This window comes from Falco rusticolus, chromosome 9, assembly GCF_015220075.1.
Source record: "Falco rusticolus isolate bFalRus1 chromosome 9, bFalRus1.pri, whole genome shotgun sequence".
In the NCBI taxonomy this organism is placed as follows: Eukaryota; Metazoa; Chordata; class Aves; order Falconiformes; family Falconidae; genus Falco; species Falco rusticolus.
The window spans coordinates 35,703,738-35,727,018 of NC_051195.1; the positions used below are offsets into that span (position 1 = coordinate 35,703,738).

A 23,281-nucleotide genomic window follows, 5' to 3' on the forward strand; every position below is an offset into this window, starting at 1 on the left:
CAGTTTGTGTGAGCCACGTTCTGCATGGCCGCACGGATACTCGCCAGCAGTGGTTTATAATGGTAATTGGCGCATCAGCAGTTTGACCCTTTTCTAACAGACTATTTCATAGAAGACGCTTCACTGCAACTGGTATTTATCTCAAAATGTGCATTATAGAAAAAAATCTGTAACGCTCTACCCTAATGATCCAAAACACAGATTCAGTGTACCCTGGGGATTTCTGCTGTGCTGGTTCAAGAGGTTGCTCTCCCCTCCACTCCCACCCCAGCTTATCTGTCCCCAGAGCAGTGGCAGCAGCAGGAGATGATGCATTCGCTCCTCACCTACCCCAGTTCCCAGGCCGGCTACTGCCCTAAATAGATCTGGCATTTCTTGTGGAACTGTAGCACAACCGCGCTGCACTGCAGGACGGACATCTTGAGCTTTCAGCTTTGCCGAGGAGGTGGGAACGTCTTTGCTCTGCTGGATTTTAATGGGAGCTGGAATCTGAGTCCTCCTCTTAAGCAGCCTGTTAGTGCAAAATATTGTGTTTGTAAAGATTGGTAAAGAACTTGTGAAATTACTGAAGACTGTGGGCTGTACCATGAGGCTATGAAAATCACACAGGGCCCAAACATCTTTATGTTCTTTAAAGATCTTTAAAGTATCTTTAAACCACTCAAGCTGTGTGAGTCAGGGTACATGCCAGCTAGGGAACTCTTTCTACGGGTGGATTCAAACAGTGGGACTGCCCTGTAAACAAGAAGGTTGTTCACAGTCCAACCTAACTTAATCTAACATCTATGTTTTCTAAATGTGCAGCAATCAGTTGCCTAGAGAAAAGGAAATGGACCAAAATCTCCAGTTCCGGGTTCACTCGAGGGCTCACAGGTTCCTCTTGTGACCTTGAGAGCTCAGCCAGCCTTGCAGCCATGAGGCAAAAAATCTTCATTGTGTCCCTGGAAGGAAAAATGCTCTCAGAGTCTCAAGGTTCAGAGATTTTACTGGTGGGGCGTGGGGCATCTTAGGAAGGCTAGGTAGTATATTTAGACTTTAGGGATCAGGAAACATCTGGCTCTTTGATGTTATGCAGATGGTATGACCAAAATTTGAGTTCATACACGATCAGCTAAAGAAGCTACTGCCCTTCCCTCAAAGAGCTTGGTTTCACTGATTGACCAGCGTCTCCAAGCTGGGTCTGATATTGAACACTACTAACCCCTGCCTTGGGTTAAATGGTTTCTTTAACCACTGTATGGAGGAAAACCCTGGTTAGATTGCCTGCTCATTGATAATTTTTCCTTCTGGTTCCGACTATGCAGAATGATACTGCTAAAGAGGACATTAGAAAGTCAGTCAAACATTGCCAAAGGTACAATAAAACCCTATTCTAAAAATCTTTCTTTCCTTATTTCTATTTCTTATTCTGTCAGTCTGTCTCTATAAACTCGCTTGACTATATTTACATTCAAGAAATATGATCAACATAATTTTAAACTCCTTTGTGGGAGTTTTTTAGTTTCTTTACTTGATGCATTTTGAGAAAATATAGCCAAAATATAGATTTTCCTTGTCAGGCCCACTGCTTGGAGATAAATTATTAATCTTTGTTTTTTACATGTAATTTATTAATTTTTAATACATTACTGGACAATTATTGATTCTTCTTTTGGCCTTTTCCACTTAGCATGGGAAGGAAAAATAAAGCTTAGCATATTAAAAAAGACTCAACAAAATGTTCCTTCTGACACTGTATAACTCTCAAGGTTGGTTTCATTTCACATAGAAAAGAAATCTAATATGTATTATTTGAAACTGTAAGGGGAAAAGCTAAGAACCAGCGTAGTGGCCCCAGCTTCTTTGTACTCTAAAGGTCAGCTGTGAGGACGTGACACAGTGTTAAATTACCAGTGCAAAAAGAAGCTGAAAGAGAAAGTATCGAAATAAGAAAGAAAGAAAGAAAACAAGCAAAAAAGAAAGAAAGAAAAGACTTGAAGAATTCCAGGTCACTATATTGTATTTCTCAGAACATCCAATTTCTCTGTAAATATTGCTTAATTAAATGTACTTAGATTGACAGCAATATTTAACTCCAATTGCATTAGAACTGAATCACTACCTGCAATATTAATTCCAGAGACCACAGCAGAAGCAAACTAGGAGTAGGTCTAAATTTACATCCTGATCAAGAATTTACAGTGCAGGTCCAAAAGCAACGAGTCAAAGGACAATATTAATTTATTACAAGGTCATACAGACCTCTACCTCCTTGATTCATGTTCTCCACTCCCAGCTTTACAGAAGACCTCTGTAAAGGCCAACTGCCTAGTCTGAATGTCATGAAGAAGAATGAAGCAAATATGGTGACCCCTTCAAATTTTAGCTTCCTACAGAAATCTGGTACTACATCAAACAGATATCTATCTGCGATGCTGCAGGAAGGGAAAGGCATTTTGGTGCACGGAGCAGTGGCTGAATGGAAAATCTGACATGATTACAAAAAATGGACTTATGATCTGTAGCAAATGAAGGTCTGTCAATCAGACAACATGTCAGACTGCTAAAGTAGATGGACTTGTTTATCACTGCAATTACGTGGTCTTACAATGATATACATGTCTTACTCTGTGCCAGGAACTGCTCCGCAGAAACCCAGTAAATTTAATTACGAGAGGAGGAAAAAAAAAATCCTGTTTCATGATCTATCCACCCCTGAAATGATTACTCGGGGGAAATTCCCACTGAAGCCAAGCAGATGGTTCCTACCTTGTTGTACGCCCAGCTTATTTTCTTTTAAGCTATGAAGTGGTTTACAATGCCATTTTTCTCTGGAGCTGCCTTGCATTTGGCAGACTTCGGACTGTATGTGAATTCCTTTTTATTGTATATGTGAATGAACTGCCTGGTTTCTTTTTCACCCCAAATAACAACCCCCACTTTGGATTCATATAAATAAGGACACAAATCAGACAAGTATCTAGTCCAAACATGCTTTCAACAAGATGACTCCCATTGACTTTGTTACAAGGGAATCAATAATCAGACTTAATGTCACTGAGCCACGTCTTCTCTGGTACATTTCCAGAAACATCCCTTATTGTCCTCTTAAAAACTTGTCTAGGGACGAGCACTGTGTATTTCTGCTTCTAAGCAATCCCTTCCTCCCTTTTTGCAGATACGTAAGTTTGCAGCAAACTTGAACAGATGTTAGTTTGACAAGGGAGCTGCCTACTTTCTCTGTGCCGGCTGGTAACCTACATTAGTCCCGAGGGCAGGATGAAAGATGCCTGTGATACTCTCCAAGGCAAACTTTGTCCTTGTGTCAGAAGCCAGCTCAAGCTTTATGCACTGTTCAAGGGATTTATCCAGGACAGAGGTGTGGTATTGGATTGTTCTCAGCAGAAAGATAAATTTCTAATATTTCTCCTTTCTTCTCAAAAAAAATTCCAGGCTAGCAGGGCTCTGAGAAGAAATAACATACAGGCTTTGGAAAACTGATGAACACTGATGGTATCTTTCAAGAAACTTTTCTTTAAGTCAAATCTTTGCAAAACTGAAAGTGCCCAGATTAAAGGCTAAACCTAAATTGGCAGGTGCCTGGTCAGGGAATGGTATATACTTTATCTGATTTGAGACTATGTAGCTCCAAGGAGTTCTTTAAAGAGAGATAAATCATTAATCCCCACAATCAGTTCAGATCAGCCAGAAAAGCAGATAAAGTTCCTCTGTCTTTGTGCCACATGTACCTCCGGGCATCTTCTAACAGATTTCTCTGCAGTTTGAATTCAGCTCTCTACTTCAGAGTCAGAGACACAGAGGGAAGCTATGTTTGAAAGCAAAGAAAATAGCTGAAATCTCTCATGACTTATAACTTAAAATAGACATTGTTGGGAGGAAAAAAAAAGTTATTTGCAAGCATTATGGCATATTTTTTCTGTGATATCCATTAAAAGCATATACAATACCTGGATGATTTAAACTGTGACCATTATATATTGTAACCTACTTTTTCCCCAGAGTGAATGCCTGAATTTGAATCTTCCATTTATCGCTAAGTGCACTTCTGGGAAGGGTAAATAGAACAACAAAGGCCTGGATCAGCGGGCAAGAAGCACACAGCAATCAAAACCAGAAAGCAGAAAAGTGGCTTTAAGTATCTTCTTTGCTCCCTGGGCCTGGACTGGCTGTACAAGGCTGGCCCCAGTGGAAACGAGAAGACCCCACAGCTTGCTTACTCCTCTGATAGTTTGCTTCAATCTCTCATTTTTTACTGTGGAATAAAGAACCTCTCCGCAGGCTTTAGGAACAAAAACATTTACCCAGAAATGGCTCCAGTGCAGTGATTTGTGCAATGCAGTGATCTGCCACACAGTGTCTTTGATGCAGAATTACTGTGATGATCAAAGCGAGTTTAATCAGCTCAGTGGTTTGTAAGTGTTTGCAACCCCTCCTGCCTGCCTGTAATGGCCAGGATGTCTCCTTCACTTTGGACAGTGATGGTGCAGGGAAAACCAGTAACAGCTCTGTGGCCAGCCTTCCTTCCCCCAGGCATGTTTTCACCCTCATCCTTCAATGGGAGGACAGATGGAAATATGAATCAGGAGTGGGAGACGCTGCCAACTCTACCCATCGAGGGAAGGGCTTCTAAGGGAAGGTCATCCTTTCTGTCTGTGCCCTGCCCCATGAAACCTCTGAAACAAGCTCAGAAGATTTTCAGAAGCATTTAGGAGCATATGCCTATGAACTGAAGCTTGGTCTACCAGCATCATACAAAGCTGTTCCTTCAGCTGCTGACCCGGAGCACAAAGCACAGCTGATTTTGGAGACACAATGGTGATTCTCTGACACATAGGCACCTTCCTGTGAGCATCTGGTCTGACTCCATGGTTGTTTTATGCTGGTTGGGCAACACAAAGCTTTCTGGGGAAAAGCAAGTGTAGTGTGTTGATGAATCTCACAAAACCTGAAGTTTTCAGTGTGTAAAGAGTTGGACTTTGAAGCTAAATCTGGATGAATGCTTCTGAAGGGGAAAGTAGGCCCTCTTTTAGTTGTCTGAACCATTAAGCTGTATTTAAAAGAATGAGGGAAAAGTCTCACAAGACTTATTCAATACAAGTGCTATTCTAGGTTTCACTCCTCCCCCAGCTGGTATTTCTTGCTCTCCAAAGCCCAGGCAAAATCAGAGGAATTATTTAATGGGATTTATCTGAAAGAGGAATCCTTAAACTCTGCTATGGCACAAGGACAGTGGGTAGCTGGGGCAGCTGCATGGCTGGTACCTGCTCAGGAGTGAGCGAAGACCAGAGAGGTTGTTATTCCATAAATCTGCCTCTGCCACATCCAAGACAAATCTGATTTAAGCTGTATTTTCGAGGATTTAAGTGGAGAAAAGCCTTGCCCTTGTTTTCTGCACAAGAGGTAAACTTCCAGCAGCTGGATCTGCTGGCCATGGAGCAGTTACAATAACTATTCCACTACTGGTGAAAAAAAAACTTATTGACTATCAAATCACAGATTTCTTTTAGAGTCACTCTCTCCTATTGCCAGGATTGAATGGGTAGGTCCCCGTATTAACTTTCTGAGTCGCCGTCATTTACAGCAGTTCATCTCTTCCAGCTCTTTTTCCCTTAAGCTTTTTTGGATTGAAGCAGCTATAAGCTCCTTGCAGTTCATTCACTGGGGCCCTCAGTTTGGCCAGGTATCAGACTGACGGCAGGACAGCCACGGCCATGGGAATTTTTTAAGGACGTTTAGTTCCTGCCATCTGTCTGTTGGCTCAACTCTAAGAAATTTAGATTGTGTTGCCTTCCCAAAATTGTTTTTTTCCCCCCATGGACTGCTGTCAGGATATGCAATCTGTCTCTATAAGCGTTCCAGTGAAACAGCACTCGAGATGCAACAAAATGCCTCCGACTCTTACATGTGTTACTTTATTTCTTAGTAACAGGTAGGTGATGATAATGACACATTACCACACATGTCACCTGAAAGGCAATTAGTACAAAGAGGTTCCAAACTTTTAATGGGGACTTACTGTATTTTAGGAACAGAGTAACAACATTTTCTATGCTATTTCTTCATTTTGGCCTTTCAGACCAGGTGGTTTCATCAAGCTGAAGTGTGGGAAGTGGGAACTGACCAAATTTTGTGCTGCCACTCACCTGGACTGGGGCTTTCCACAGTGGGGCCATTTCACTCAGCGGTGCAGGCAAGGAGGAAAAGGTGGGGGAGCTGCACTGCTTCTGGGTTCCTCTAGCTTGTGTGTAACATAGTTACACCCCACTTTATTTTTCATATTTATTTTCCCCTGAGATGTTTTGGAAGGAGGTGGTATTTCACTGATGCTCTGGTACCCCTCCCCTTAAGTCTGTTGTTGCCCCATGCTGTTGGACAGCCAGCTAGTCTGTAACAACACTTAGAGATAAACTTCACAGCCAGCACCCTAGGTACTTGATCCATTTTGATGCTGGGCCTATGTACATATTCCACTAAAGATTTAAACTCAGAAGTGGTTTATGAACCATTCTCATGAGGAAAGCAAATCTCTGCTAGGGGACTGGATCAAAAGACACAAGTCTCCTTAAGTGAGCTGTTCTTATAAATTCCTGCTTTTGTGAAACTTGGGATACATCTGAACTGAGCTATATTTTCTCGTCCTGTTTTCAGATATGACTTCTAAGAATGGGACGTTCCCAGCAATGAATCTGAAGGTATGACAGATTCCATCTGCTTTGGTAAATAGATTATGAGCCCACCAACATTTAGGATACGATTTTAGACTGCTTGGGGGCCCACCAAGGCTTAGATTAGACCTTTTACCTTACAAGGTTTATTTACTTTGAAGATCCTAAAAATATTACCTTGGTAGTGTGTTTCTGGATATAACCCAGAGGAAAGAGACATTTAGTTTATAGAATGAAACCATAAAAATCTGAAAATGTGGGAGTGCAGCTGGTTAATATCTGTGGTTTTGTCTAACTGACAGCTTTAAAATGTTTTAGCTAGAAAATATCATCACTACCTTAACAGAACAGATCTTCCCAGTCTTACTTGATTGCAGGGCTAGCATTTTGTATATACAGCTGAAGTCCAACTAAATGATTTTTGGTTTTAGCTGACTGCAGTAATTCTGCAAGGAATTATGATAAATCTGCAACAGATAAAAACTGGATGTTTTCAGTTTCAATAAAAATTAGTTATTTTATAGTAGGAATAACAACAAAGAGGCACGAATTAGACAATGCAAGATTTAGATAAATTTCGGGTTACAACAGCTCTCTTGCCCTTAGCCAGTACAATGAATAATTTAAAACCAAATTAGGGGCACTCGAGGACTTAAGTATTGCGTTATCTAATTTCTGTTGTTACTCTGAAGTGTAAGCAGCAAGCTTATTAAATATGAATGGAGTAATCAGACAAATTCTATGACTGTGTGCGTGAGCTTCTCATTAATGTTTCACAAAGAAGCATCAAGAAAGACTAAATAGACTGCACTGGATTTAAAAGTAACAAATATACTCCAGAAACAAAGTAACTTAATGCCCTTCCTGTGAACAAAAGGGCTTAAACCAAAAGGATACTCAAGCAGAGCATCCATACTGAAGCAGTAACTCAAGTAGATCTCTTTTGCACATCTCTGGTCACCTCTTGATTATCATTTGCCAAAATATCATTGCCACAGTACATCCATTTAGTGCCTCTTTTCAATGCTGCATTTATGCACTGATAGTCTCAGCCACCAAAGCCTACCACGATTTTATTACAGCATAGGACGATTGCTGTAAACTGGCTTCTTAGTAGGACAGAGAACGTACCTTCAAGCCAAGTTACCAATTAGGGCATGATTTTGAGCATCCTTTACCTCTCACTGACTTCATCAGATAGCACTCCTGGGATCAAGCTCTTCAGATGTGTAAGTGAACACTGCTTCAAAGTGAACTGAGCTGAAAGAAAAAAATACTTTGGCCTTTTTTCAGCTTTCCAGGAAGGAGTTTTTAACATCTAACAGAGGAAAACCTCCTTTATTTTAGTTTATTTATTTTTCACGTTTGAGATTGGATGCACTGATGCTCCTTTCAGAAGTGGAATGTGAACCAGGATACCATGAATAGCTCTTTCCCCCATCAAACAGTTTAAACAGGGGCTCAAATGAAATGAAATCAGTTTAAAGTGGAAAAAACCAGACTGACTTTCTAAATGATATTGAATTTATAGTTCTAGCATATAGCCTTTTTTCTAAGCATAATATGTATATATTATATAAATGAACTTGTCATTATCATTTCCCCATGGTGATTACTACAAAGAACAAACTTTCTTTTTGTCCATCTGTCTAAACAATATCCTTACAAATCCTGCAAGATAAAACAGCCAATGAAAAAATTAAACAAATACATGAAAATCTGGAAGAAATGTAAAAAAACCCTGGTAAATACTCAACTACATTTTAATTTCTTATTTCAAAGAAAAGTATAGCACTTCAGATGTGACATGTGAAAATGTAGTCTCATCTTAGGGTTGCTCATTGTCCGTGATTAAGATATGGGATGGGATAACCCAGATGGAGTGAAATATTGATCTAAGTATGTAGGCTGGTAAAAATGTTTGTTACTTTGTTCACACAGATGTGGTAAATATGGAACGTCGCTTTAATGATCGCAACCCTGATTAAAAAAGCAGAACACTCATCATCTTTTTGATCTCCTTATTTTCAACAAGGCATCTGTAAAATCAACGTCTGTCTTCTCTTTGTGATTTTAAGTCCAACTTTATAAAAATAAAAAGCAGACATTATCAATTTAATCTTACAGTTGGCAATTAGCATCTTTACAGACTCCAAAGCCTAAACAATTGAAAGTTGAATAATTTATGGCAAATGGAACAATTTCTGTCAACAGTATTATAATGTGCATTAGAAATATACTTCACTGCCTGGAGCTCCCTGATTATTGATTCTGGAGTTCTCATTAGTGATGCAATTGGCAGCCCCCACCCACGGGCAATGGCAACTTTTGTTTGTCTGCACTTCTGAATTAATTGGAATTAATCCATGGTTACTTGTGCTTATTATTTAGGGCAAGATTCTGCCAATAGAAGAGGATGAAGAAGGTGTGCCATGGTTGCTGTCATGCCAGCAGGTTATCTTCTAGGCAAAACCAGCCAGAATGGCCACTGACTCCTTTGGCCAGGGAACACAGCCATCACCTCCTTGGCTCCTGTTTCATTCTTGGGACAATGGATATCAAATCCACAGCGTTGACCTTATCATAGGTAATTGTTTGGGATGGTGATGTCTAGAAGCATCTCACAGCAAAGGTGTTAAGCTAGGCAGACATCAAGGAGCAGTTGCAAGGTGTGAATATTCAGGTAAAAGATGAATATATATAGAGTGTGTGTTTCTTTGAAAGAGTTAGAGCCAAAAGGATCAAATCTTTGTAGTGAAGAAAAGAAGGTGGCTTAGAGAAAACTGTCAGGTTAAAGTTAGGTTGAGAAAGGCCGGGTTCAGCCAGTGTGTAGGATGGCTTTTGTGGGGATGCATCCAGTAAAAGGAAAGATTTTGTAGATCAAGGTCTTGTCTGGGGAGAGGTCATCTACTTATGTTCCCACTATTCGTGGCAGGAAAAATCCGAGATGCTTAGCCATTGCCCTTTCTAGGGTTTCTGGACAGCCCTTCTTCCGTGTGAGGGGAGATATTTCTTTCTTCTTATGAGCATATTCTTATAAGACAAGAGCTTGTAAGGAATTGCTACATTTTGGGCTGTAACTCCAAGATCGTAATGTGAACTTTCATCTCTGTGCTTCTTCTGCCTTTTGCAGAAATGCTTTTCAGCTGGCTGTTTACTTTCTTGCTGTGAGTCACCCAGTGTGGGCTGTTCTTGGGAAGAGTATGAAGACTTGTCAGACTGGGAGGAAAGACTAATAAGCGAATAATGATGTGTGCTATCCTACTTCTGCAGAGAATTATTATTTCCCTAATAACATAACTTGTGTGCTTGTCCTGTAGACCCCCAAAAGCATCCACAACATGGAGGATACAGGGAGAAAGAGAACAGCTATCAGGCAGCTTCACTTGCAATACGTGAAGTGTCAGGCCATCAGGAAAGTATGGTGAGGGCCTGAAGCACCTGCTACCATCTATACTCAGCTCTGCTAATGATGCTATCTGATCTCACTGGTGCAGAAAGAGGCTCTACAGCTGTGCCCGGGAGGTCAAGGGTTGCACCTCATAAAGAGACCAAAAAAATAAATCAGGTGCTAAGAATTTTGGGAAAGAACAGAAAGCACAAGAGAAGGTCTTGTCATGCCATGCTATAAAACCATAGCATGGCCCTATTTTAATTTCTTAGTAAAATACTGGTCACCCCATACCAGGAAGGATGTTGTAAAATCTAAAAATAGATGGAGAAGATGGTTACAATCATAATGAAGATTATAGCCAACAAATAGCCTCTGTCCAAGGGTGACTAAATAGAAAGCTGCAGAAAGACTTAATAGGATTCTTCACGTTGAGAAGAGATAGACGGGGGAGAGCAAGGTATGATTTAAGGCCCTTCAAATCTTGAGAGAGATGGAGGAAATAAATGACTGAATTTTCCATTTTTCATTGTACTAGAGTCAGGAGATACCTAGTACTAGTCAACGTAGCTCAAAATAAATGATAAAATAAGCAGGAGTCCTTCATACAACCTCCATCTAACTTGAGAAGGTCATTGCCAGAGCAATTAGGCAGATTAGACAACAGCAGGAGGATCCACTGATAATGGTTAAGTCTAAAGGTCCACATTGAAGCTTTGGCTAAAAATACCTCCGACTGCTGACAACAAGAAGCTGGGAGGGTATGTAAGGGGAAAAACTCCTTGCACCCTTCCTTGTTATGTTTTCCTTAAGCATTTGCTACAGGCTTCCAGTAGCAGGCCGGGGATCTGAGCTGCCTCAGTTGTTTGTGCAGAGGAGATGGCTCTGCCACTGCTGCAGTTACACACATTGAATCTTGAAGTGCAGGAGCATTTCGGAAGAGAAGCTCTTCACTCACAACACATGGGGGCTTCACAGGCTTTAGCCTTCTTGTGCCAAGAAAACTGCACAATATTCAACTTTGGCATGAGTTTAATGCTAGATGTTGAAGGTGGCTTTTTTCTGGAGGTACAATCTCTTCCTTCACTCAAATGAAAAGTTGAGGAAAGGAGGTAATTTGAGAAGCTCAGGTATTCTCTTTTTTGCATATCCATCACAAATAGTTAATCAGCCTATATGTGCACTTACCAGATGAGAATGAGTTGCCAAAGGGCTGATTATTAACACATTTATCTGAATGCTGAACTTGTACCAAGTCAGTTGAGAAAACAGGTACAGATCTGAATGACTAGTGAAGCTACAGATCTATTTTTTTTTCTGTCTCCCAGTATCTCCAAGATTTAATGTTTTTCAAGAAAACATAGTCCAGTTCAACTTGTATTGCTGAATTCATTTTCTAGCTGTGGCATTTAGCAGCTTCTCAGATTTAATAGTGTCCAGGTCCTTTTAACCTTACTTTCTGAATTTACAGAGAGGCAGGTTGGGCTTGAATTGTCCATATAAACAATTCCTCATATGATGCCTTCTTCCATATGCACATCTGGCGAGTTCTGCATTGTTCCTAATTAGGATGCAGCTTCTTGGAAAATTAGTTCTTTGACAGAAACTGTAACAAGAAACTGCAAATTTAAACAAGAACTGAGAATCCCACAGAGACATTTATTAGCAATAAAATCAAAGATCTGCAAAATGTATTTTGTTTTTCTTGCCCTCAGCATCACTGAATCTTCTGATCCCAGATGATGCTTAGTCCTCTATCATTACAGACAGACCTGGGCATGTATCAGAGATTAAAAGTAACTTTCCAGTTCTATGAGGGTCCATAAGGAGCAACTGAAATGATATCTGTATGATATTTCTCAATAGCTCTACACCATTTGTGTCTTACCAGTGGTCGGGAAAAATTGCAGTTCTCTTGTTCAGCTAACTGTCAGAACTGGATTTCACATAAAGAAGAAACAGCTAAAAACATTTGGATCCTACTATATTCTGTCTGGTTAAGTTCAAATTGACACTATAAATCAGCATTAAATCAGCTAACCAAAATTTCTTCTTGTCTAAACTATTCCAAATTAAAAATAATATCTCTAATACCAGAGAAGCCAAAATAAAAGTCTAAGAAATATATTCCTAAAAGTAAACAAAAGCCTGGAGTTCAAATCCAAATTGGTTTAAACAGTAACTATCGATCTTGTTATGAACGAAACCCAAAAATCTGCTCAAGAAATACTTGCAGTTTAGGAGCCTTTTCTTCTAAATGAAATTTTCAAAATTGCTGCAGTACAACAAGATACTGAAGAAACTACTTTTGTTCAGAAGAACCACTCATGCATGATGAATTATTCACTTCATGCCCATCTGAATGGGACCAAATGAACTAACAAGTTGAAGAGTTATTTATCTGTGCCTTACTATGGAGATGGAACAGTTAGAGGAAAAAAAATCTATGTATTTCAGGCTTTGATAGTTCCTATTACAGATGAAATTCAACTAGCTGACAAGGAACTGTTTACATGACTATGACCTAAACTTTCAAAAGGCTGCATTTCTTTGGTTTTACAGGAAGATCATGAGCCGTGGTTGACCTTTTTGCAATTATTTGCTCTGATTTGGATACAGACGATAAAGCCACAAAATGGACACAAATACAGTAGCCTGTTGCTACTGAATCTACTTTAAAAGCTGTAATGCAGCATCATTTTCTTCTGCATTGTGGTCTGTGAGCATTACCTCAACAAAGCCAGTCTGAAAGCACACAAAAAAGTGAGCATCTTTCTGGAGAAGGTGGAAGGAAATGTTGCAACTCTGTTCTGCACAAGCAAGTAACAGATTTGTCTTCTGCAATAGTATTCATCTGCTGTTTCCACGTACAACAGCTACTACCCATTATCTCTTCTCTATAAAGCATAATTGTACCAGATCCTCAAGGCATCACTTTGTGCAATTCCAGTGACCTGAGCAGAGGTTTTGGCCTGCCTCTACTAGACCTGTCATGTTCCATGCATAAAGCAAGATCATCCTCTCAGCCACTTACTGAGCCCCTTTATTAAGGTTGCAAATAAAGTCAGTAACTGTGATCATGCTTTTGGTTGTTGTGGATCCTGGCTTGTCTGGGAATCATTGGAGATAAACATCTCATTTCAAATAAGCTACTGAGCAGATGGTAATGACTTTTAATCACAAGCAACATGAGGCAAATCTGAAGTAAGGCTCTTGAGATGAACAGTTTGGTACATCATTCCCACCATTTTGAATGCTGAATAACCTTGCCCCACGAAGAGAGCTATGTGTGATTTATGTACACATATACTTCCAGCTAACTAAAATACTGACAGTCGTTAATAGATTTTTCACATTTTTTAATCTGGGCCCTTATCCAATGCTCACTGAAGTCAAAGCAAACCTCTTCTTTCTAAGCCTTCAAAGACTCCATCTGCTGCAATAACAAAGTGTTGTGTTTTAATTGCTGATGCAGAAGTCTGGGAGACCTACAAGAACTTCCTGATCAATACTAAAAAGGAGAGTAGGGGGTAGTTTCTTTAGATACCTGAAACCCTATTCTCAGAAAAAAAAATAAATAAATAAAAAAAAATAAAATTAAAAAAAATTAAAAAAAACCCACCTTTTTGCAAATTGTGTAAACAATACTGAGGGTCAGACACTGACCTTCAGCTTGTGTCCTATGACTGCGTCAGGTTAATTACATCATGTTAGACAATTCTCTGGTTAGGTCAGTCCTGAGAAGGTAGTAAGGCAGTACAGGAAGTTTTTTCACGGGCCCTTTTTGCCACTGCATTCTTGGAAAGCTGAGGTGCTCTGCATTGAGGATGTCTTTGTGCCAAGAGTGGAGTTCTCGTTTCTACATAATCTCCCTCTGATCCTTGTGATGTTTTCAGAACAGTCCGCTGACCCAATGACACTGCTGGCCATCACGGCGTGACAAGTTTGCTTTGCAGCCCTTGGGCCACAATCTCCTTGCTCAGAAGCTTACACCATTTCTTAACAGTCATGTTTAAATAGTTTTGCTTGAGCCTACATACAGAGAGATCTATGTTTATGCTCTTTGTAACAGGGAATCAGCGAGAATAGTTTTCAAATGGTTAGCCTGACTAAACAATTATCTGCAACAAAAAAACCTCCATCGTGGTTTACAACATGCCTTCCACAACTCCGCTTACATTTTAACTCCATGTCAATCAGTAGCAATTTTCTCGCTGACCTTTTGTACCAGTGTGGCTTTGCCATTTTATCTTCTGGAGCCGTATTGACACCTCGCTGCCCTGTCCTGCAAAGGTGGCCACCTGTACCACTCCCCAGGGAACCCACGCTCGCAGCTTATGGCAACGGGGAGCATTTCTACAGCCAGATTACAGCTATGTAGAAGAGATCTAAGCAAATAAATTGTCTGATTAATAACATGCACAAGTGGCGTGCAGGGGAGATGGGCAGGCGTTGTGGGGCGCAGGGAGCCCCAGACATGGTGGCGCAGGCTGTGCTGGTGTGGAAGGCGACAGCAGGCACGGTGTGAGCTGCTGACTCAGGTACAGGCTGAAAAACCACACAGGGACCTTGATCCCGCCATGTACAGATGCAGCCATTGACTTCAGCAGGAAGATTTGCTTCTCTTTAGCCCTCAGCTAACCATGTATTTGTTTCCCTATTAAGTGTCTCTTTGTGGTTCTGTCTGTGGGCTCTTGCAAATGAATACATGAAATGCCTGACTGAAACATCCAAGCTCTCGGTGCCTTGCTCAGGCATGGCTTGCTGAAATGCTTTGGGAATGTTGCCAGAGAAACAAGTCCCTATGCATCGGGCCTGAAGAGGAAAAATCACATGCTGTACTTCTGCATGGAGAGAGGTCTATGGGACGCCTGCCCTCCCAGCGCCCTTTCATACAAAGGCGGGAAGATTAATGGACTGAGCAACTAGTCAGTGGAGTAGAATACAGTGGGGTAACAAAGGAGCGACGTCTAACATGGCGATGGGTGAGGGGCCACACACCAGTTAGCGCCCCTGTGCCTGGCGGCGCTACCTAAAGCCACCCGCTCGGGACTGCCGGGCTCCCAGCGGGAGCTCCCCCGCGTTGGCCACCGTGCCGCAGCCGCTCCCGCCGCCGGGCTGTGCGGGGGGGGGGGATCCCGGCCCGGCGGCCGCCCCTCACGGCCTCCCTCACGGCCTCCCCGCCGCCGGACTACACTTCCCGGCGGCCCCCGGGCGGGGCGGAGGGCGGGCGGTCCCGGCGGGCTGGCGGCCCTGCTCGGCGGGGCCTGCCGGGAGCATGGCTGCCAGGGAGGCGGGCGGCGTCGTGCTGGGCAAGGCCGCCGACAAGCTCTTCTCGCTGAGCGGGCTGTTCGCGGTGTACAAGCCCAAGGGGCCCACCTCGGCCGGCGTGCTCAACATCCTAAAGGAGAAGCTGCTAGCAGGTAGGTGGCCGGGCCGCGGGACGCACGGTGAGGCGCGGACTCCTCGAGTACGGCCTGGAGGCCCGAGGTTGAGTTTTGGTGCTAAAGTGAGGAAATCGCGACAGGAAATCGCGACAGGGAGGTGCGCGTAGGCCCTGCCGGCGGTGCCAGGGCAGGAGCGGGCCGGCTGTGTGTGAACACGCTAAGTTTAGCCCCCGAGTGTTGTGGCCGAGTCTGCCCTGCCCGGCATGGCTGGGGGGGTGTCGGCATGTGTGTTCGTTAGGGTGCTGGAGCCATTGCACCCTCTTCCTCAGCGTTCAGAACACTTAAGGAGAATTGTCTTGTTGTTGTTGTTGTGGGGTTTTTGTTTGTTTGTTTTGTTTTGCTTTTGTAGTAGTTTGCAGCTGTGGCATGGGCCAGACTGGGGGAATGGAGTCGCTTCTGGCTACTTTCTGGCTCGCTGTGTGGAGCTGCTGGGTCCCTGTGAGACTCAGCATGTGGGTCACACAGCACAGTGAGCAGTAAGGCCATATTGACCACAGATGTTTTTGGGGCAGGCATCTTATCGCCTAGAGGTACAGCATGATGTGAGCCTTCGTTTTGAGTGGGGGTGAGATTTGCCTCGGCAGAAAGCTACAGCCCTGCAGTGCACGGTGCACGGGATCCCAGCTTGCCTGGCGAGCTGTTGAACCGGGTCCCGGGGACAGCATGCACCTATCTGCCAGAATGGTTGCCAGCAGCATTTCTGCAGGACAGCACTGGCAGAATGTTCTGCTTCAGTCCTGCTACCTATTGCCATTTAAAAAAAAACACAAAACCAACCACCAAATGAGGGAAAAGCACAGTGTTTCGAGGCATTTGAAAGTCCTGGGTGTAGTCTGCAGAAACTGCTTTTTCAGAATACAGGGAAGCCTGTGTGTCAGATATTAGGGAAAAAAATATGTTATCATTGCAAAGTGTGAGGGACTATGGCCTAGATTCTCTTTATAATGGATATGGGGACTTGATCATCTAATCGGGGCTTTTGGGCGGTTCCTGATGAAGTGAGAACATACTTTCAGACTGGTGAGTGCTTATTCAGGCAGATCTACACTGAAGTGAACTGTAGTGTAGGCATGGACTTCAGTTCAGCTTTGTATGGAAGAGATTTAGCTGGATCATGTCTGATTCCCTGGTGTGAAAGGCATAATGGAGAGATAATAGAAGTAGGTAAGGAAGCTTAGAGCATTTGTCATATTTAATACTAATAAATAAGGTGCATTGGACTGCAGTATTCCTGGAGTCACCAGCTGCATAGGAAGTATGGTGGGTTGAGATGCTCTGACAGCTTAAAAGCAGCAGTGAGCAAGTTCAGTTCATGGCAGAGTTTCCATAGGGCTGCATACATGCATAGCATGACCTGTTACATGGAAGTAGATACAAGGATTGCTCAGATTATGTAACAGAAAATTTGTGTGTAATAGGTGATTTTTGGAACTCTGCTGCTAGTTCTTGTGTGCTTTGTTATTGAAACTTCACAGGTGAACTATCCCGCTGGTTTACTAGTAGACTTTTCTGTGAAGGTCTGTTTATAACGGTATAATGGTATATAAGACTTGATTAGAATCTAAGTGAAAATAGCTTGCAAATTGTTTAAGGTTGGGAGTAGATCTAGATGAGTCATTGCTCTTATTCAGTACAGCAGTTTCTGCACTACTAATTCATAGTTTAAATAATTGGTTTTTATCTCCTTTAGCAGTCTGGAAATATGTGCTATTTTTCCTGTGTTTTGTGGTTATCCTATAATTCTTCCTTTCAATTTCTATTTGCAGAAGCTGGTGTGCAAACAAATGGGAACAAAAGAAATCAAGTTTTGAAAATTGGACATGGTGGAACTTTGGACAGTGCAGCAGCAGGAGTTCTGGGTAATGAAAAATATAAATACAGTCATCAAAAGATGATTTCAGGAAATGTTTTCATGCCTACATGTAATCAGAAGTGAAGGAACAATTTGGGATGCACATGGCAGGGTTTGTGGTTTTTGGGGAAGGACAGGTTACTGTGGAAAAGTGGTCTGGATTAAATTTCCTCTGCATATACTTTTACATGCATATAATATGTTTCTTAACGGAAGGCTAACACACCCCACACCACACCCCCAATTCCTGAAATAACTTGTGGTTTATTATGTGAAAATACAGACTCTTGTGTATTGAATTCTAAATTACCTCAGAAATTGGTGGCTTGTTTTACTTAAGCTGAGGATTTATAGTCATCATAATTTTCTAAAGTGTTTGTTCTAAACTAATACTTTCCTGGGGTTTTGAGGGCGCCTTTTGGGTTGTAATACTCACCAAATGAAAGGTATGTAAGATCAGTTCAGCTGCTGCTTTTTTTGAGGCTCAGTACAGAAACAGTTTTTGCTTCCTGTACCGTCTGTTTTCTTAAAGAAGAGTCATCAAAGAGATTTTGTCTTTTAATTTTCATGGCAATCCATGTATCAAATTCCTTTTTTTTTTTTAAGGAACAGGATGTGTTAATTGCTGGTGTTGAAAACTCAGCTGTGGATATGACTGTTAGGCTGGATTATTCCCGTATCATAGATTGTCAGCAGTAGTTTTGTTGATAAGTAACATGCAAACTACATCTTGCTTAAATCGTAGCCTTGTAGCCCTGCTTGGCTAGAAGGAATAACAGTACTTTTTTTGTATTGAAAATCAACAGGTACAGCTATGAGTATACACTGAAAGTGAAACGACTTAGTTTTGTTGTAATGACTTCTCTCAGGGCGAGCTGTGCTTTTCAGGGGGGTGTTGCTTGCTGAGATTTTTGCTAGTAGGGGCCTGTAGGGTAGTCATTGTCTTTCTCTGTCACCTGTGAACGTTGCAAAATGTAACATTCTTGGGATAGAAGTAAGCACTAACTCATTTTGTTCCAATTTCCTGTACTGTGTGGCCACTTACTGGAGAATACTGTGTGTATTGCTGAAACAGGCATTTTTCATTTACGCATATGTTCCCTTTGAGCGTGCTACTACTCATTGTGGAAAGTCAACAGCATTGATCCATAGGAAAGAAAAATCACTCGTGCTTCTTAATTGCTTCTCCTACTGTTCTCTGATATCCAGCAGTCTCCAAAGCCTGCTCCTGTGGCATGACAAAAAGTACTTGGGCTTGATGTGCTTGGTAAAGACAGATAAGTGCATCACCTTAATATGCTATGGATCGATTAAAAAAAGGCACAGGATCTTTCGTTTCACTGCCATACGGAACACACAGAGAAAAATCAATGGTAGCTAGGTTGAAGAGGAGTGGGAAGGGGAATGTGCCCAGATTTCTTGTGGGTTTGGGTAAGATAATGAGGAGAGAGGGGGGGACACAACAGAAACAAGTTATGCAGAAAATATGTGCTGCTTTTTGGGATAGCGTGGTGGGGCAGGAATCTTTCTTTCATCATGGACAGCAGCATAATAGAAGTACTTATTTTCTGAAACCTCTAACCTTTCTTGATCTGTGCTGCTGTTGCCCAGGTTTTATGTACTGCTTATCTGTAACTTTCTTCATGGGAATTAGTTTTTAGGATCATAGAATGGTTTGTGTTGGAAGGGACCTTAAAGATTATCTAGTTCCCACCCCACTGCCATGGGCAGGGACACCTGCCACTAGACCAGGTTGCTCCAAGCCCCATCCAACCTAGCCTTGGAACACTTCCAGGGATGGGGCATCCACAACTTCCCTGGGCAACATGTTCTAGTGCCTCATCACCCTCATAGTGAAGAATTTCTTCTTGAATATCTAATCTTAATCTAGCCTCTTTCAGTTTAAGTCCACCCCTCCTTGTCCTATCACTACGTGCTCTTGTAAAATGTTGGTACAGAGTCTTGCTTAGTGTGCCAGGTGTCCTGCAAGTAACTGGCTGGTGCTTTTCGTCAGAAAATATACTTTTATATTTCTTTTCCTACTGACAGCAAATGTAGATGAGGAAGGACCTTGGAGACAGAGGTCAGTGATCCATGGCGTGTGAGTGAAAGGCAGCTTAGAGACCAGGTGGCATGTGATGGCCCTGCACTGGTAGGAGCCTGGAGCGACTGCTGTCTGAGAGGGAAGTCTTTTGTCCTGTCCCCATTTGTGGCTTCCATTGCATGTGAAAGATGGTGGGAGCTAGGACTCAACTTCTTAACATTAGGTCTCTTATTTTAGATACAAGAAGCAAAGAACTGTAGGTCAAGTCTTAGTGAATATCTTCTTTTAATATCAGTCTAAGGCTGTGGTTCCAGTTTAGTCTTTCTTGCTGTAAAATGGGAATTTTAAATACTTGGCTTGTTTCTATGTTGCAGTTATGAATTATGCTTCCATAGTAGAAGAAAAGATGAAAAAGTATAAAAAATTAAAAATGCAGTTAAACCTTGTTGTGCTCTGTGTAGTCTGGCAAGTTTAGTTTATGTTGCCTTTCAATAATACACGTGCTACACAAGCTGATGATTAATAGGGGAAATTGTTAGTGTCTTGTTCACAGAAGCATTCACTGTTTCTTTAAAATTATGCTACTGAATCTCTTGACAGTCTTCAGCAAATTTCAGCTTAGCAGTTATGTTGAAGTGTCAGTGATGTCATCACATTGCAAGAAAAGTGCTTGGTTATAAAATTTTATTTGTGTGCTTATCTCCTTTTCTCAGCTTTGTTGCAGCTCTTTCCTATCTGGCAAATGACAGGAACAGGCTGAACTGAAGGTACACAAAGGCACAAGCACAGGGGCATGTGTGACTAAAAATCCTCAGGAACACGAGAAGTAATTGAGAATAAGAAGTAATCTGATGAGTCTCAGAGTGTAAAGATTGAGAAGTATTATAGGGCACATGTTTTGGTTTTTTTGGTTTTCTTTTCATGTTCATTGTGTTTCATGCTTTTGGTAGCGGCTCCTGGTTAACACAAAGCAGATTTCCTGTAAGTCCCTTAACTCCTGTAGTTTTATTAAAATCAGGGAATCAAGGACATAAGATTTTACGTATTTCATAAGTTGTAAACAAAAGTAATTTCCTTATAAAATTTTCATTGTTTCTTTGGATTGCTGTATGTGGAAAAAATCAATAGGAAAGCATATTCAAGGAAAGCACCTGTCTAAATAGCTTTAAAATAAAATACAGCTCTTTCTGTCTCTTATGAAAAGCTGACTGATTGCTGTTTTGTAGAATAGTGGTTTAATATTGAAAGACGCTAGTCTTTACGTATGCAATAATAAGAAGGTTTGATAATAAAAGATTTTTGACAGAGGGAATTGGACATTTTGATTATTTGTTTATCAGGCTTACAGCAAGAAAATAAATTTTATTATGCTATCTTAACTGCATTACTCTTGGTCACTATCAACCTTTAAAAGGGCTATTTAGTTACAGTGAAGGCTGGATTCATTATTAGTGAGCCATAGCCTTCATCAAACCAGAGACGGAGTTAATTGCACTATCCGTTTCTGTGGTGATTAAAAGTCAAATAAATCTAGAGGTTGAGTTAAAGCATTTTAACAATAGGTGAAGCTTTTTATCTTCTGCTTTAGACATTTTTTTCCTTTTACTAGTCCCATATTGTTTGAACATCAGAGATACTTTCTCGTAAGTGTTGACGCTTTTCATATGCTACCAGAGCATGAAAGGCTGTATTTCTGACCGGTGTAATATGTAGTAGTGATTGGTGTTGAATAAGGGAACTGCAGAGCTGGTTTTGAAGTGGAATTTTTTTCTTCTTCTGTCTTTTTTAGTGGTTGGTATTGGAAAAGGAACTAAAATGCTGAAAACTATGTTGGCAGGTTCCAAGGTAAGGAATGCTAAAAGACTTGTATTAGTAGGGGTTTTTGTTTGTTTTCTTTTCTTCGAGTGAAGACTGCATCAACATACAAACATCTCAGCCATCCTGCATATTTAGTATAAACATATTCTTTGGTTCCTTTTTGTATTTAGTCAGAAATTCAATATTAAGATTGTATGTCCAGAATGGTTATTTAAAAAATTTCATTTGTCTTGGTTTTTATACAAAATGTTAATAAACACCAAATTCCTATTTTACTGGAGGATTTTTATACTACTTAGTGTGTTTTTTACAAAAAGGGACAAAAACTATAATGAAGGTGGCATTTTAAGTGATGTTTTCAGGATATAATTGTGTATGACTACTCAGTTTTTGGTTATGTTCCTTATGTGTAGATAACTTAATTGCTGTTTAGCTTGCATTAACAGACCATCTTTGTTTCCTTTCTCTCTTTTTAAATACCTTGAGGCCTTAAGAGGCACCTTGTGGAATTAAGTGTTTTGTAGTTGTGATAGTGTCTGTCATTCCAGATTGTAGCTCCTGTAGATAAATGCTCTACAAGTGCATGGATAGGCACGTGTAAGAAGCCAAAGGTAGCAAAAGCCTTGTGGCTGCATGAGATAATCCAGACTGGAGCCTTGACAGATGGTGATCTTGTTCATGGCTGCTTTTGATTAGTTGTGCTTTGTCTTTGGTGAGTGTGTTTCAGATTGTAGGTGTTACCTACACAAACAAGTGCATATACTCCCAAGAATAATCTACCAGTGTTGATTCCTTCTTCGCAAGTAAAATCCTGTGGTTTTACCCATTGTTTTTAAATGAGAAGTTTAGGAAAGAGTGGCAGATGCAGAAATCAATTAAGTCTTCCAAATTTCATTTTAAACTTGGGGAAAGTCAATAGCAGACTCAGCAAATTGATAGCCTTTCTAATGCATTTTTTATTCTATTTTTCCCATTCTCTTCTGGTGTAAAGGCTTAAGCTCTTTACAGGTGCTGAACTGATAGCCTGAGGTAGAATGAGATTGACAATCTTCAGTTCAACTCAAAGGCAAATAATTTGACAGAAGAGAAACAACCAGGATAAAAGGATGTAGCTATAAAGTCTGATCCAAAACTTACTGTGGACAGTGTCAGTCCCTGCACTGACTGTAATGGGTTTGCGTTTGGTTAATAGGACCGGATATCAGAGGCATCTGTGTTTTGAAACATGCAGTAAGCAGCTGCAGCTGGATTTACAGTGGAATTGTAACCAGTTACCACCTGACATCTCCTTTCAAAGAACTTTTAAGTTAAAGGCATTGAGATACTTCATCTAAATTAAGTCATCGTAGCTAAATGTGTGGAGATTGTTGATTGAAAACCACGTAAAGCAATTGAAGTTTCTCTTAAGTTGATGTTCTCATGTTCACAGTGGAAACACTGTGATAGATGACGTAGTTTCTGCGTTTTTGGCAAAACAGAGTATGCACAGGGTCCTTGGCAACTTCACCATAAAGTTCTGTAGACAATGGGAGTGTTACCTAACCAAACATTTTCCCCAGATAACGCAAGGAGGCTTATAGCTGCTGCTGAGGGGCAAGAGAGAAAAACACAGAGGAGAAATGGGCAGTGGGGCCAGTCTGGTAAGCGACCCCAGCTAGATCCATCAGCTCTCACCTGGCTTTAGACTGGTGTAGGCTGTGGGCACTTGATTCATTGAGGCAAACAAAATTACTCCTTAGAGCAAATCAGCTCTTTCACTGCAACTGTTTGTGTGTTCTGATGTGGCAGTGTGAGGTAGCTAACATCTGTGCCAGGTGGCATGGCGGTCATGAGCCTTCATTGGGAGCTTGCTTTGTTTCTGCTTTACTGTTTTCTATTTATACTTCAATAAATTAGGCATGCAATAATTTGAGAGGCTTAAGGAAGTTGAGTAATTTTCCACAGATATCTGCCTACTTGTTTTTTTTTTTGACCACACTGACAACAATGTCTCGTAATGTAGTGAGAGATCTGATACAGACAAACCCATGACTGTCTGATTAGGTTTGAGTATCTTTTTGCATC

General features: G+C 41.2%; 1 protein-coding gene across 1 annotated transcript in view; it reads left to right on the forward strand.

The window, feature by feature from the left end:
- Nucleotides 1-15,290: 15,290 nt before the first annotated feature.
- TRUB1 (TruB pseudouridine synthase family member 1) overlaps nt 15,291-23,281 on the forward strand; it is a 30,992-nt gene continuing 23,001 nt past the window's right edge. Inside the window, 3 exon segments of the mRNA XM_037399777.1 lie at nt 15,291-15,479; nt 17,270-17,362; nt 21,189-21,244. Of these exon segments, the coding sequence (XP_037255674.1) occupies nt 15,335-15,479; nt 17,270-17,362; nt 21,189-21,244 (294 nt within the window). The 5' untranslated portion in view covers nt 15,291-15,334.